We start from the raw sequence: 15,483 nt of genomic DNA on the forward strand, positions 1-15,483 counted from the left end.
ATTTTGATTGGTTCGTTGCTTTTCGTTTAACTTTTGCTGTACTTTTTGATGTACTTGTATTTGTTGAGGTCAAATAAATAATAATAATAATAATAATAATAATGTGTGAATCTCTTTTCGGCATGTTGGGAGGAGTGTTGGCCCCGGTATACGAGCCAGTCAAGTCTCTTTAACATGTTTATTAAGTCACAAAATTTAAACGGCTCTTTTCACAGCTAACACTCTTCCCACATAAGATGTACACATGCTTTACATGCAAGTTTATTGGTTAGAGTTACTTTTTAAAACATGAAAATGTTGTTACTTTCAAGTTGTACTGCTACTCAAAGACACTGGACACCTTTGGTAATTGTCAAAGACCAGTCTTCTCACTTGGTGTATCTCCACATATACACAAAATAACAAAACTGTGAAAATTTGAACTCAATTGGTCGTCAAAGTTGCGAGATAATAGTGGTAGAAAGAACACCCTTGTCACACGAAGTTGTGTGCTGAGGTCTCGAAATCAAATTCAAATATTTTAGTGGAAAATTACTTCTTTCTCGGTTACTAGGTTACTTCAGAGGGAGCCGTTTCTCACAATGTTTTATACCATCAACCTCTCCCCATTACTCGTTACCAAGTACAGTTTTATGCTAATAATTATTTTGAGTAATTACCAATAGTGTCCACTGCCTTTAAGGTTAGTTAATGGAGCTATTTTGTCACAAAATTGCTAGACGGAAATTGATGCCAGGTTGTACAGCAACATTTGGGCAACAAGGTACATGTATTTGTATTCCTACCTCATTCAGTTTTTTCTGTCGATTTGATGTTAATTTCTCCACCAGATTTTCAGCTTCCTGTATTTCCTCCAGTGGCTAAGATAAAGGGAGGAAACAAATCAAAATAAAGACATAAATAATTGGTTTTTGGTTAGGGAATTCATTCAGATTGTATATTTTTGTCGAAAGTATTTGTTGAAACATTTAGCAAAATTTAACAAAATCAGATCGATTTCTATGCCTGATGACTTTGGCTTGGAGAGTCACATCTGACCATATATGTACATGTTTGCAATATCACGGTAACAGATTGTGAATTTGTATTGGTTGAGAACCAATCACAGGATACAAAAAAAATGCATGTTAAATGGGTTTGGTAAAATGAAAAATGATTTATAGTATATCGGGATACAACACCACATCATCATGATCATTCCCACTGTTGGTCATTTCCATCGCCCAGTACGATATTATAAATAGGCCCGGGTATGAGCAGAACAAGAGAATGAGGTTGTAACTACACTGGTACTAGCACCAGGGTACAAATCAATAACAAATCAATTGTTGCACGCTGTGACAGGGTCCATGGGTTTTGTACACCCTCAAGGGCAAATAGCATCCTTGAATTCGTCTCGGGTGCCATTTGCCCTGAGGGTGTACAAAAACACCATGGATCCCGCCACAGCGCGCACAATTTTTATAATGCCAAGCAAGCGTTTAACACAGCATAAACACTTACACCCATAACAGTCTCCATGTCGTCACCATCATCATTTCCAGCTGTCGCATTCTACATAAATTCCAGCAAAATACAAAAGTAGCAAACTTTTAAAAAATGACTCGTGTTCAGCAAGGGGATGCGGGAAATTTAGAAGTAGAATTGTATGGGTTTTGAGTCAGCAATTTAATGGAGTCAAGTCTGAAACTAGACCCAATATGCACAGAATTGAACAACAAGATAAATATTTTGAAGCCTTGGTTATAAAGATGTGCTTTCATCTCAATCTGAGCCCTTTTGTTAACAGCTGTATAGGGTATACATGTAGCTGGGTCCCAAAACACTCCTCCTGAATACATGTAGGTCACACAAGATGGTTAACTTTCTTCACCCAATACCGGTATCAAAACCCAATAAAGAAACTCTTTAATAAGGGAATCAATGTGTGGTGAAGAGGTTTTTAACTAGTGGTTTAATCCCAACGAGGCCTGGTCCTTGATAAGTTTACCGAGAAGAAGTCGAGGTAAATTATAAAGAACCAGGCCTCAGCGAGTTTAAACCACTAGTTGAAAACCGATTCAACACACTTTGATTCCCATTCATAAATACCTTTTCTGTCAAAAACATCATCACTTTTTGATCAAAAAGTAAAATAAATGCAAAAATTATAATTGTTAAATGATTTCTTTCAACACAACACCCCTCCAGCTATGAAATGGTAAAGCCCTCCGCCGCCCTCGGGTAAACAACTCCTTATAAGGGAATGCTGTGCGCGTCGCGCGTATCGCGTGATGTGGCACAACTGTTTCAGCCAGTGCTCTCGACCAATAGGAATGAAGAAAATGTCCTAAAATAACAGGTGCAAGGTAACACGTTTTACCAGTCATAAACAAAGGTTTATACACACCCTTGTGAAGCGCTCTCCACCAATAGGAATAGCGAAACTGTCTGAGGTATTTATGAATAGATGTTAAATTTGCAGAAGGGATAAAGAATATAATTGTCTTTTTACCCTCACACCGAAGTGTGTTAGGACTGTATAGTTACATGTACTTTCCAGAGGTCTGTGAAAAAATTCACAGGCATTACTTGGAAGGGACTCGAACCCAAGACCTTTGGAATTGTAGAACAGCGTCTTACCAACTAGACTACCGAGATTGCTTGGTAGCTATAGGCAGTTCGAATCCTATGTTTTAGCAGACGGTATCGCAGCGGATAAATAAATGTTAAACTTTTATGACAACATAACTTTCCTCCTGAATAGAGCACGTACATTAAGGGTGGTAGGGTATGACCCAAAGTGGATATCCTTGTACGGACATGACCTTGATTGAAACTTTCTTCTCCCACTAGAGGAAACCTTCATGCCTACTCACCTCTTTGCCAGTGGTTGATTGAGTCATCTCCAAGTCCATAGTTGGTGTCATTGACTGCCTCAGGTCCTTCCTTCTCTTCAGGATTCTCTGCTGCAAAGTCCTTCAAAAAATATATATAAAAAAAACCTCCCTGAAAATGTTGACAATTGTGTATGAAATCAAAACTCACAATAATGATCAAAATTTTAAAACCATCTGACACATCTAAATCCACAATTTTTGTTCTTGTACTGGCATTCCCAAAATAATAGACTGACGCGGCCAACTTGGCAAAGTCCTGCTTAATTTTTGGACCATTTCGAGAGGGGAAAATGATAAATCTGTATGTTTTGAAGACAGCACATGGGATTGGTAAATAGATTGTCAAAACACTAAAACCAGAAAACACTACAACTTTATTCAATGAAATATCTGGCAACCAAATGGATTGTCCACAGGCCTGATCAGTCGGTCAACTGTCCACATCCAAACGAGTATGTTCCAAAGTTATGACGAGCATTCAAAACATCCGTCAGAATAATTTTTTTTAAGTGTTTGGCTGAAAAAGACTTCATTCGACGCCAAGTGGTTAAAAAGCGGAAAAAGCTGCCCCGACTCACAACCATGTAATAGGCATATCGCTCATTTTATTATATTATTAAGCAACAGATATTGGAAAATGATACTTACGAGTTTGACATGTTGAGTTACTGCAGGTTACAACAACAGCTATGATGAGTTATTTTTAACCTCATTAGTGTCCTATGATGCAGGGGAAAAAATGCACATTGTTACTCACTCTTCATTGCATTGTATCGTCTGATCGAAAAGAGAAAAAACACTAGGAAGGAAAGGTCATACAAAATTATGTTCAAAGGCAGAGGACACTATTGGTAATTACTCAAAATAATTATTAGCATATAACCTTACTTGGTAATGAGTAATAGGGAGAGGTTGATAGTATAAATCATTGTGAGAAACGGCTCCCTCTGAAGTGACGTAGTTTTCGAGAAAGAATTAATTTTCCACGAATTTGATTTCAAGACCTCAGAATTAGATTTTGAGGTCTCGAAATCAAGCATCTGAAAACACACAACTTCGTGTGACAAGGGTGTTTTTTCTTTTATTATTATCTCGCAACTTCGACGACAATATGAGCTAAAATTTTCACAGGTTTGTTATTTTGTGCATAAAATTATGTTGAGATACACCAAGTGCGACCACTGGCATGACTGGTCTTTGACAATAGACCAAAAGTGTCCAGTGTCTTTAACCGCTCTTTTAAAGCCATTGGACACTTTCGGAACAGAAAAAAGAATAAAAGTTCACAGATTTACAAATAACTTACAGGGTACATTGTACACAGAAGGTAATGGTGAAAGACTTCTCTTGAAATGTTATCCATGTCTGATATGCTTTACTTTTTGAGAAAACATTAAAACAATTGTCAATTCTCGATATTGAGAATTACGGATTTATCGTAAACACATGTCATGACACGGCGAAACAGGCGGAAACATGGGTGGGTTTTCCGGTTATTTTCTCCCGACTCCGATGACCGATTGAGCCTAAATTTTCACAGGTTTGTTATTTTATATATAAGTTGTGATACACGAAGTGTGGGCCTTGGATAATACTGTTTACCGAAAGTGTCCAATGGCTTTAATTTATGCCAATAAAACAAATGGCATTGAAACTTACTTGGTTACAAATAGAAGTGCAACAGCTGTCAATTTCTGAGCGTCATTTCACTTTTTGTAATGAGGTTATGGAAAAAGATAAGTTTCTAACCCAAACATTTTGAATCTGAGAGATTGGGATTAATCTTCCTGCGTGGACATGACCAATGACCAATGACCTCTCCGGATTGTTTGTGATATCTCATAACTCAACGCTACCTTACCACCTTTTGTTTAATAATAGTTAGAAGAGACTAGCTAGAGAGCCGTTTAATTTTAAGAGTAAGTAGTCAAACAACAACGTAGGCTATGCTACATATAAACACATGCCAGTCAAGACTCACTCACTGTCTGTCCATCATTGGGATAACTTTCCGCGTGGCGCCACCACTTTTTCACTCATTTTTACAAAAAGGGGTAGGGCCTATCTCATTGAGGTAAATTAGATACTATATTATTTCATATCGCATGAAAAAGTGGTGGCGCCATACGGAAACTTTTCCGGTTAAGCAATCCAATATAAAAAATATGAAATAACAATAATACAGCCAGTCTATTGTTTATTAGTATTATTACAAATACAACGTGGTCATTATTAATAAAATAACAAAGCCCAAATGTGACCCACTCTGTGAAAATGAGTCACATGTCGCCCAATGCAATATTAAGTTATGGACAGTTTAATGTCAAAAATGTCAAAAATAAAATTAAAAAAAAGCTTTTCTTTTCTTTTTAAGATCTTAAAGGAACACGTTGCCTTGGATCGGACGAGTTGGTCAATAAAAAGCGTTTGAAACCGTTTGTTGTGAAATGCATATGGTTAGAAAGATGTTTTAAAAGTAGAATATAATGATCCACACAAGTATCACTCGAAATTGCACGGTTTTCCTTTTACGTCGCGAACTATCACGGTCGGCCATTTATGGGAGTCGACCGTGTTAGTCGACAAGGTAAAAAGAAAGCCACGCAATTCCGAGGCATATTTGTGTAGAGCATTGTATTCTACTTTAGCAATATCTTTCCAACCATATACATTTTATAACAAACGGTTACAAGCGCTTTTCAAAGACCAACTCGGATAACTTTCCGTATGGCGCCACCACTTTTTCACTCATTTTTACAACAAGGGATATATCAATCAGGTAAATTAGATACTATATTATTTTATTTCGAATGAAAAAGTGGTGGCGCCATACGGAAACTTTTCCTAAAGCTATGAATACAACAATTTTGTGATCATACTTATGTCTAGTTTGTATCCTTTTGCACACAAAATGGTAGTTTAAAATATCATTTTACTTGTAGGCCTCATTCGTTTTTCACAAAAAATGGTGTAGTGCCTAATTTCAAACGGGAGTAACTCAGCAACGCGATACACCCCAAAGCTTCGCTTCGACACATACCAAAATTACTGCTGCTGATGTGTTCTTTCCAGCCCTGCATATAAGTTAATAACTCAATTCCTGAAATTGCCTACATCTGACTCATTTTCACAGAGCGGGTCACAAATTGTAACAACAATAAATACCTTGATTTTAGCCTCATCCGACGATCAATCAAATCAGGAAATTATCACTACAGCAAACTGAAATTGCCAACACACACGGACGCTGTCAAAAAGATAGCATCCTGTGTTTTGTACGTTTTCATGTTTTCATCATCGGTATTTTTTACTGTGAAATTCGCGCCGTCAACACTAACTATAACCCATAGAATAAAATGATTGATTACATTCTTAAACCCATCGGCCTTAGGTAGGTAGGTGAAGGTACTATTTTGCCACAAGAGGGCGCTACAATGATTTCAGCTTTTTGGATTTCAGGGGTCGTCATGTGTAAAATGGCCACATCGGCGCTAATAATATTCAACACATTATTTAAAGTCTCTCATCTGGAAAACAATACAAAATATTTAAAGTTCAGTTGTTTTCTTCATTTTTCGGCAGAACAGCCGCCTTTGAAATTTGCTAATAACCCGAAAATACCCACATCCGAAATTATAATGCCTTTTCCAAATCTGATCGGTGCACAGCCCTAGGCCGTCTTCTAAATTATTTGAAGCACCAGGTTCGAATAGCTTTTGTTCACATTGCATTACCACTACGAGCGTTATTTATATCTGAGGTCATAAAACATATGAATTTCGCCCTACTATATTTATAAGCGGATGAACTTGAAGTGGACGTGGATATTCATGTTTGGTTGTAGCTCAAAGGCCAATTTCATAGAGCTGTTTAAAGACACTGGACACCTTGTCACAAATTTTCGCAGGTTTGTTATTTTGTGCATTATGAGCAACTATAAATATAAATAATAATAGTAAACTTGCGGGTACAACCATGGGTAAAATCTCTTTTGAAGGAGTGGTGGCTCTGAAAAGAGCCGGTTTGGTCTCGACGTTTTAAACAGTATACTCTGCTCGTCTTCAGGAGAATGCTGGAATACTGGTGGTGCCACCAGAACGGCCACCACTCCTTCAAAAGAGTTTACTATAAATATTTATATTAATAGTTACTCATAATGCACAAAATAACAAACCTGCGAAAATTATAAATCAACTGGTCGTCCGAAGTTATTAATGGAAGAAAAAAACACCCTTGTCACACGAAGTTGTGTGCTTTCAGATCAGATGCTTGATTTCGGGACCTCAGAATCTAATTCGAGGTTCTCGAAATCAAATTCAAATATTTAAGTGGAAAATTACTTCTTCCTCGAAAACTACGTACGTTACTTCAGAGGGAGCCGTTTCTCACAATGTTTTATACTATCAACAGCTCTCCATTGCTTGTTAATTTTATGCTAATTATTTTGAGTAAGGTAATAGTTAATTTTGTTAAGCACGAACATAGCTTGCCATATACATTGATTGTGTTTGGTATTAAGCTGCTGCTTACGGAGTCTTGACCGGTAAACTAATTTTTGGCCCATACCAGTTGAACCTCAATGCCAAACATTGTTTCCCAATAGCCGATTACGCTACCAATGTTGTGATCACGTGACCTGAGATGGGTAAAGAAAAAACAGCTACAAAAGACATGGCAAGACTCGTACAGATGGACCATAAAGCGGCTGTACTTTCGATAAAATAACACTTTTAACTCATAACGACGCCCTTTTTATTTGAAAATTGTGACATTGTTTTTAATCATATTTTCTGTTTGATAAATCCAGTATTCTCCTACGAAAAGAGGTTTCTTTTGAGAGTATGGTTAGACCAGGTAAGTCAATTCCGCCTTGATATCTGTAAGATTATTATATAAGGAACTGGCCTTCGAATTAAAGGCAGTGGACACTATTGGTAATTGTCAAAGACTAGCCTTCACATTTGGTGTATCTCAACATATGCATAAAATAAGAAACCTGAGAAAATTTGAGCTCAATCGGTCGTCGAAGTTGCGAGATAATAATGAAAGAAAAAACACCCTTGTCACACAAAGTTGTGTGCGTTTAGATGGTTGATTTCGAGACCTCAAGTTCTAAACTTGAGGTCTTGAAATCAAATTCGTGGAAAATTACTTCTTTCTCGAAAACTATGGCACTTCAGAGGGAGCCGTTTCTCACAATGTTTTATACCATCAACCTCTCCCCACTACACGTCACCAAGAAAGGTTTTATGCTAATAATTATTTTGAGTAATTACCAATAGTGTCCACTGTCTTTTACATAAATTTTGTTTTGCTGGTTGGATGATTCAGTGCGAAGTATGTGAGGCATTGCAAAGTGGTATCATTTTGGTTTGCGGTAACACCATGTGTGTATCTACTAGCTAGGTGTTCATTTGAGAAGTTGTCTTGCTTTATAATATTCTACTACCGCGGAGAAGATTTTTCGGAATTTGGGAGACTTCTCAGCTCGGAAAAGAACTGTACCGGGAAGGTAAACCATGGGCCGGTAATTCTTCTTTAGCTTAAGTGGATCAGGAAAGCAACTGAAAGACACGGCCACCAATAAAGAGTTCATTTCAAGACAGGTATTAAAGTGTCAAAATAACCATTAATTTTCTTTAATATACTGTACGTTCTCTTAGATATTCTACTGTTGCTTGTTACATGTTCCTAAGAGTAAGACATAATAGGGCGATAGGTCATTCGGATCGCATGCATGGTCCCAGACTCTGAAATGACTTGCCACTTCAAATTCGTAATAAATTTCAATGTTGATACTTTCAAGATAAATTTGAAAACTGGCTTGGTTGTATTAGGCCTACGGCTTGTCTGTCTGCATTCCTTTACTGTGTGAGGATTCACTCTCGTGCACCTTGAGCACCTCATTTTGGTGGATTTTGGCGCTTTACAACATTCTATATAATTTATTTTATTAATTTTTATTGGCAATTTCCAGATTTCTGTTATTGCTATAGATAATAATAATAAACTACAGCATTTATAAGGCGCACTTTACTGAAAAGGAGAAATATTCAAAGGCGCCGGTCAAGTTTTGTCAAGATGTTGGAAAGCAAGCAAGAATAAGTGTGTTTTGAGTTTCTGCTGGAAGAGAGTGATGTTGTGTATTTGTCTGAGGTAATCCGGAAGTGAGTTCCAGAGTTTTGGTGCTATGTTGGAGTAAGCCCTTTCCCCATAACTGACCAGTCGAGTTCGAGGAACATGGAGCGTATTTCTGATAGATCTTAGACCTGGTCTAGTTGTACGGGCGTCAAGAGATCGTGTATGTAGGGTGGAGCTGAACCATGTAGTGCCTTGAATGTGAGTATGATGATTTTGAATTGAATACGCTGATTGACAGGTAGCCAGTGTAGTTTATAGAGTATGGGGGTGATGTGATCGAACTTTCTAGTACCAGTTAGGAGACGTGCTGCAGCATTTTGTACTGACTGGAGACGATTAAGTGTGCTCTGAGGAAGACCGGTATGAAGGCTGTTACAAAAGTCAAGTCTGGATGTGATGAATGCGTGTATGAGCTGCTCTGCCGCCTGCTTAGACAAAAGGTGTCTGATTTTGGCAATGCGTCTAAGGTGCATGTAAGATATTTGGCAGACACGACAGATGTGCTTCTCAAGGGTCATACACTGGTCGAATATGACACCTAGATTACGCACGTCTGTGCTGGGTGTGACCTGGACATCACCAATTTGAATGTGTGGGATAGAAATTTTGTGTTGAAGGTGAGGAGAGGAAATTATTGAGTTTTGTTTTGTGAGTGTTGAGTTTCAGGAAATTGTCTTGCATCCATGTTTGGAAGTCACACAGGCAGTTTGTTAGTGAATGTATGATGTCGTCATTACCTGTGCGATTAGGATGAAATGTTATGTACAATTGTGTGTCGTCAGCATAAAAGTGAGCTTGCAGATTATGCTGGCGTGCGATTTGACCAAGTGGGGATGTGTAGAGGGTGAATAACACAGGGCCAAGTACAGAGCCCTGAGGGACTCCGAATTTTAACGAAGCCTCCGATGACAACTCCCCGTGTATTTTGACCATTTGAACTCGATTTGTAAGGTATGATTGAAACCAGTTTAGAGCTGTTCCCTGAATACCAAAGTTATTACTCAGCCTATAAATTAACACATCATGATCAATTGTGTCAAAGGCCGATGAGAGGTCGAGCAGGACTAACATTGCTGCCCCTTTGCTATCCACAGCGCACATAATATCATTGTGGACCTTCAAAAGGGCAGTTTCCACACTGTGAAATTTCTTGTAGGCAGATTGCTGACTCTCTAGGAGCTTGCCTTCTTCTAAGTGTGAATTTAGCCTCGCTGCGACGACCTTCTCAGCGACCTTTGACACAAAGGATAAGTTTGAAATTGGGCGATAGTTTTTCTTTTCGGTGGAATCCAATGATTCATTCTTAAGCACAGGAGTGATAAGAGCAGTTTTGGAGCTGTCAGGAATTTCACCGGTGGCGAGGGACATGTTAATCAGCCGTGTTATGGGCACCGCCAGAGTGGTTTTCAAGTTCTTTACCAAAACCGTCGGTAGGGGGTCAAGTTGACATGATTTGGGTGATGAACTTTGTATAATCTTAGCAATTTCTTGCTCCGACGCAGGGTTCAAGGTGGTGAGAGTGGGACTCGGAGAGGGGCGGGAGCTACTCAGGGAGGGTGGGGCAGGATCCGCTTGATTGGACGCCAGATCGTCTCTGATCTGATCAATCTTGCCTATGAAGTATGCTGAAAATGCGTCTGCTACATGTAGTTTTTTTGCAGGCATATCCGTGGGAAGATTGGAGCATCTTTTCTGTCAAATCTTAGTAAAGTGCATGGATTTGGCTGGATGGAATTAATGGATTTCTCTATTTCACCATGCTTTATTTTATGAACTTAAAGGGAAGGTACACGTTTGGTAATTGTCAAAAAACAGTCTTCTCACTTGGTGTGTCCCAACATAAGCATAAAATAACAAGCCTGTGAAAATTTGGGCTCAATTGGTCATCGAAGTTGCAAGAAAATTATGAAAGAAAAAACACCCTTGTTGGACGAAATTGTGTGCTTTATGATAAGAATAAAAGACTTCTAGCTAGAAGTCTTTTATTATTTTAGTGAGAAATTACCTCTTTCTCAAAAACTACATTACTTCAGAGGGAGTCGGTACCCACAATGTTTTATACTATCAACAGCTCTCCAATGTTTGTTACCAAGTCAGTTTTTAAGTTAGTATTTTACAACAAAATAAAGAAAGCACATTCCTGCATTTTTGTAATACAGGCCTATAATAGCTAAAAGAACAAGCTTTGAAAACAAGTAGTTTCATGTCATTCTTATACAAAACCAACAAGCAAATCTACTTTATATGCGACTTTATACGGGTAGGCACAGGCCTTGCTTCAATGAAAACCACCATCAATCACGAGAGAAACTATAAATATAAATAATTATGAATAGTAAACTTGCGGGTACAACCATGGGTAAAATCACATTTGAAGGAGTGGTGGCTCTGAAAAGAGCCGGTTTGGTCTCGACGTTTCGAACAGTATACTCTGCTCGTCTTCAGGAGAATGCTGGACTACTGGTGGAGGTGAAGCTTATTGTATGGCTGGTGGGATGCACTTGTGGGCGGGAAGGATCGAAGCTGTTCTTGTCCGGTGATGAAGCGTGTGAGTTGGTTGCTGGCTGGATGTGTGTGTGTGTTGGAGTGTGTCAGTGTTGTGGTGAGCTGTACTTGTCACCGCCGGAAAGCGAGCTCTTCTGTGTGAATACACACTCGCACATCGAGGACTTTTAGCACAGCGAGGACGTCCTCGCTTTGAAAAATTGTGATAAATGCAGCATTATAGCCAGTTTGGACGCCACTGAGATATCTAAGCTTTTTGGACTAATCTTCGGTTTACGTCATTAAATACGAGAGGAGTATGTGTGAGTTAACACCATTCTGTTGCCGGTTAGCACTCTTGGATGGTTACATCGCCCTCTGTTGATATGAAGTTTCCTTCTTGTAGGTAGTAGAGGCGGCCATTTCTAATTCTGAACTCATGCATGACGGTTAGCGAATTTTTTTTTCCAGGATGGTAAAGGCCAAGATTTGCATACCTCGCTCTCATTGGCTGAGTCTTGGTTATGAATTATTCATTGAAAAGTTGTTGCATACAAGCTTACGCGCGTGTGTTTTGTACACTGTATGTACATAATAGACCTTTTCGCAAATACCGGGGCGCGCGCGTAAATCTAGGAATTAGGTGCATTGTGGTCTTGCTGGTATCCAAATTTGATCCATATATATCCCACAATGCACCTCATTCAACAGTCTGTGCGGCGCATTGGTATTTGCGATAAGGTCTATGTATGCTCGACTCTAACACACCATGTGAATGTACAGTACACGAGTGTGTGGTGTACATTTACATCCATGACATCGCACACTCAAAAAGAAGTTTGTCTTATGTCCTATTGCTTCTCTTGTTTGTATGTATTACACATCCATACAGTCGCGACTACACATCTGACAATTGCGAGTTCGAATCTCCGTCCGAATTTTTTTATCCCCCAAAACTAAACATATATTTCTGTTTGTAATATTTAGTTTGATTCTTATCCTTATATCGATAGTGTTGCCTTTTCTTTTTCTCAATTGTGAGCCCAACATAACCTGTGTGCATGCATAACATGATATGATGTTTAAAAACACAGTAAGCGAAAAATGGTGATCATAAGCGCAGAGTTTGGTGGTTAAGAGTTCTGTGAAATCAACTTGTACTAGATAAACATCAAACCACCGACCAATTTTTTTTTTAATTCGTAATTAATTAAGCACGTGACCCATATTTGCATATTTAATTGGGAAATCTTTGTAGCACCATATCTCAAGAATTACACGGCCGTTTAACAGACTGTTTGTAGATATAGACTCCTTGGGGATTGGAGTAACTGATTCTAATAAGAGATGTTTTAGTCCATTAAAATCAATCAAAGTACGTCTATAATTAACAGTTAATTAAAAATCTTGGCATCATGGGTACAACGTAGTACCTCATAAACTGGATGCAGTCACTTTCAACGCATTGCAATAGCTTCTCCACGGTTAATGCAATACAAAATTGAGATTTTGCAAAAGGCATGGGATTGGGGTAAGTTGCATACCATCGTGTACCTTATGAAATTTATTAGTACGAAAAATACAATTTTAAGACTATGACGTCATCACATGTTAATTTCTGCTAATTAGAAGCTTTAATGAGTTTTTCTTTGCAGCACTATATCTCAAGAAGTGTACGGCCGATTTCAAAGTTTTTTTTTCAGTATTATACTCATTAGGCATAGGAGAATTGCCTCGGGTAACCGTGACCCCCATTTGACCTCTGCTTCCGGGTCAACCGGAAGTGGGACCATATCTGAAGAGTTAGACAACCGATTTAATTTTTTTCTTTAGTTATAGATTCCTAAGGCAATAAATTTTGTTGGGGAAAATCCGTGACCCCATTTTGAACTCTTCTTTTGGGTCAACTGGAAGTGGGACCATTTCTCAAGAACTACACAACCGATTTTCAAACTTTTTTGTCAGTTAGAGACTACTTAGGCATTAGTAACTTTGAAAACTAAGACCCCTATGTTGACCTTTATTTCCGGGTCAACTGGAAGTTGGACCTTATCTCAAAAACAACCCAACCGATTTTCAGACTTTTTTCAGTTATGGGCTCCTTTGGCATTGGACAATCGCATCGGGTAGGTATGACCCCATGTTAACCTTTATTTCCGGGTCAACCGGAAGTGGGACCTTATCTCAAGAACTGCACAACCAATGTTCAAGTTCTTTTCAGTTATAGACCCTTTGAGCTCTAAAGATTGAACTTGGATTACCTTGACCCCAAATTGACCTTTACTTCCGGGTCAACCGGAAGTGGGACCATATCTCAAGAACCATGCAACCGATCTTCAGTTTCTTTTCAAATATAGACCCCTAGAACATTGGAAATTAAAAACGGAACAGCTCTGTGTTTGTTCACAAACACTTGATGTCTAGTTATTATTATTACTATTAGAATCCTTTTTGTTTTGCCCTTGGTCCCCATAAAGTACCGAATAAATCATGAGCACTTGTTTATAAAACAACACTAATGTATACGCAAGGTTGGGCACACACGTGGGTAATTATCTGCACACGTTGGTCCTGGAAAGGAAAAAAACGCCACACGACGGGGTCGACCCAGGGGAGCTAAACGAACGCACCCATTATGGAAAGCTTACGTCACAGCACGTTTGTCCAATGAAATCATTTGGCCTGTTAGACCACCAGTGCCCGTCATGCGGTTAAAGACAGGGACCAGTCTAATTTCCTCTTTGTTAACTAGGCCACCGTGTGAATGTCCTCTGTACACCGTGTCGACTGATTTAATTTTCCTCCTTTCATTCTAGGATGATCGCACCTATCAGTGTTTTCTCATTAGAACACTAAGTACCATGCATCAAAAGACAAAATCAAAATGTATCGATGGACACAATCATGCAAGTGTTTTGGTCTCAACTAAGGAGTGCGTTTTGGCGGTCGTAACCAATAACTGTTTCGGTTGAATTGACCATTGGATAATCACTTGCCAACGACTGAAAGAGTTATCGGTTTCAGTTGCGAAAACGCGCCTCAGTTGAGTGTCCAATTTTAAGGGGGAAGGTATTTGGTAACCACCCTTAAAATGAATGGCGGTCAAATTTACTTGGGGTGGACGCCTAGCCTACATAAGCATGTTTAAACCACTTTGCATCGTTTCACTTCGAAGTATATTGTACTGCATTATTTGTATTTGTATCAAACCATTTCAGATGAATTTAAAGTGTCAAAAGATGTCTGTGAAAAGACTTTACTCGCACCAGTGAGCATCTACGACCTAATATTTCCCCGGGGCCCTAAAACGGGCGCGGACCCCATGCCGTAAAGACAGGTTGACGCTCATCATCACAAGAAAGCCAAACGTCTTACAAAAATGACCCGCAACGAGTTTTAGATGTGAAAGAGAACGTTCCAATCTCATCATGTCAATGAAGTTGTTATAAAAAAAACTTACCACAGAGACGATCCTTTACGAATCCCGTGAAGCATGAACTCGTTTGGCCATGCATTTTTACAGCTGTAGGGGTGCCTAGAGGCTCTGACACAAGGTGTGGTTGTTAACAACACGCTAATGTATACACCACATCGATGGACATCAGACAACCCGATTAGTTCTGTTCAACATGTCTGAAATTCCAGACATGGGGAAAACATAAGAGATTGTTTCACACAAAGATCCATACCCAGCGGGTTAAGGGAAGCTTAGCTCATGTTATATCCTTTTAAGTGCATTAGGGTGTTCGTGAGCCAAACATCAATAGCCCAGGTTGACACTGGACACTATTGGTATAATTGTGAAAGACCAGTCTTCTCACTTGGTGTATCTCAAATTTATGCATAAAATAAAGCCTCAGATTTCAATACAAACCACAAGGGAAACTGACTGGGTAAATTTTGAAATGATTTTTGGGGTTGAACAAAGAGTTGACTAGAGTGGGATTCGAACCAACGACCTCCGGATTAACGTGCCGGC

General features: G+C 39.0%; 1 protein-coding gene across 1 annotated transcript in view; it reads right to left on the reverse strand.

Moving 5' to 3' along the window:
- Positions 1-3,606, reverse strand: part of LOC117304544 (coiled-coil and C2 domain-containing protein 2A-like) — a 38,965-nt gene extending 35,359 nt beyond the window's left edge. Inside the window, exons 1-4 of the mRNA XM_033789066.1 lie at positions 3,528-3,606; positions 2,859-2,958; positions 1,504-1,554; positions 786-860 (exon numbers count right to left, since the gene is read on the reverse strand). Of these exons, the coding sequence (XP_033644957.1) occupies positions 786-860; positions 1,504-1,554; positions 2,859-2,958; positions 3,528-3,538 (237 nt within the window). The 5' untranslated portion in view covers positions 3,539-3,606. The remainder of the gene's footprint in view (positions 1-785; positions 861-1,503; positions 1,555-2,858; positions 2,959-3,527) is intronic.
- Positions 3,607-15,483: the final 11,877 nt, after the last annotated feature.

The sequence above is a fragment of the Asterias rubens genome, chromosome 21, assembly GCF_902459465.1.
Source record: "Asterias rubens chromosome 21, eAstRub1.3, whole genome shotgun sequence".
NCBI lineage: Eukaryota > Metazoa > Echinodermata > Asteroidea > Forcipulatida > Asteriidae > Asterias > Asterias rubens.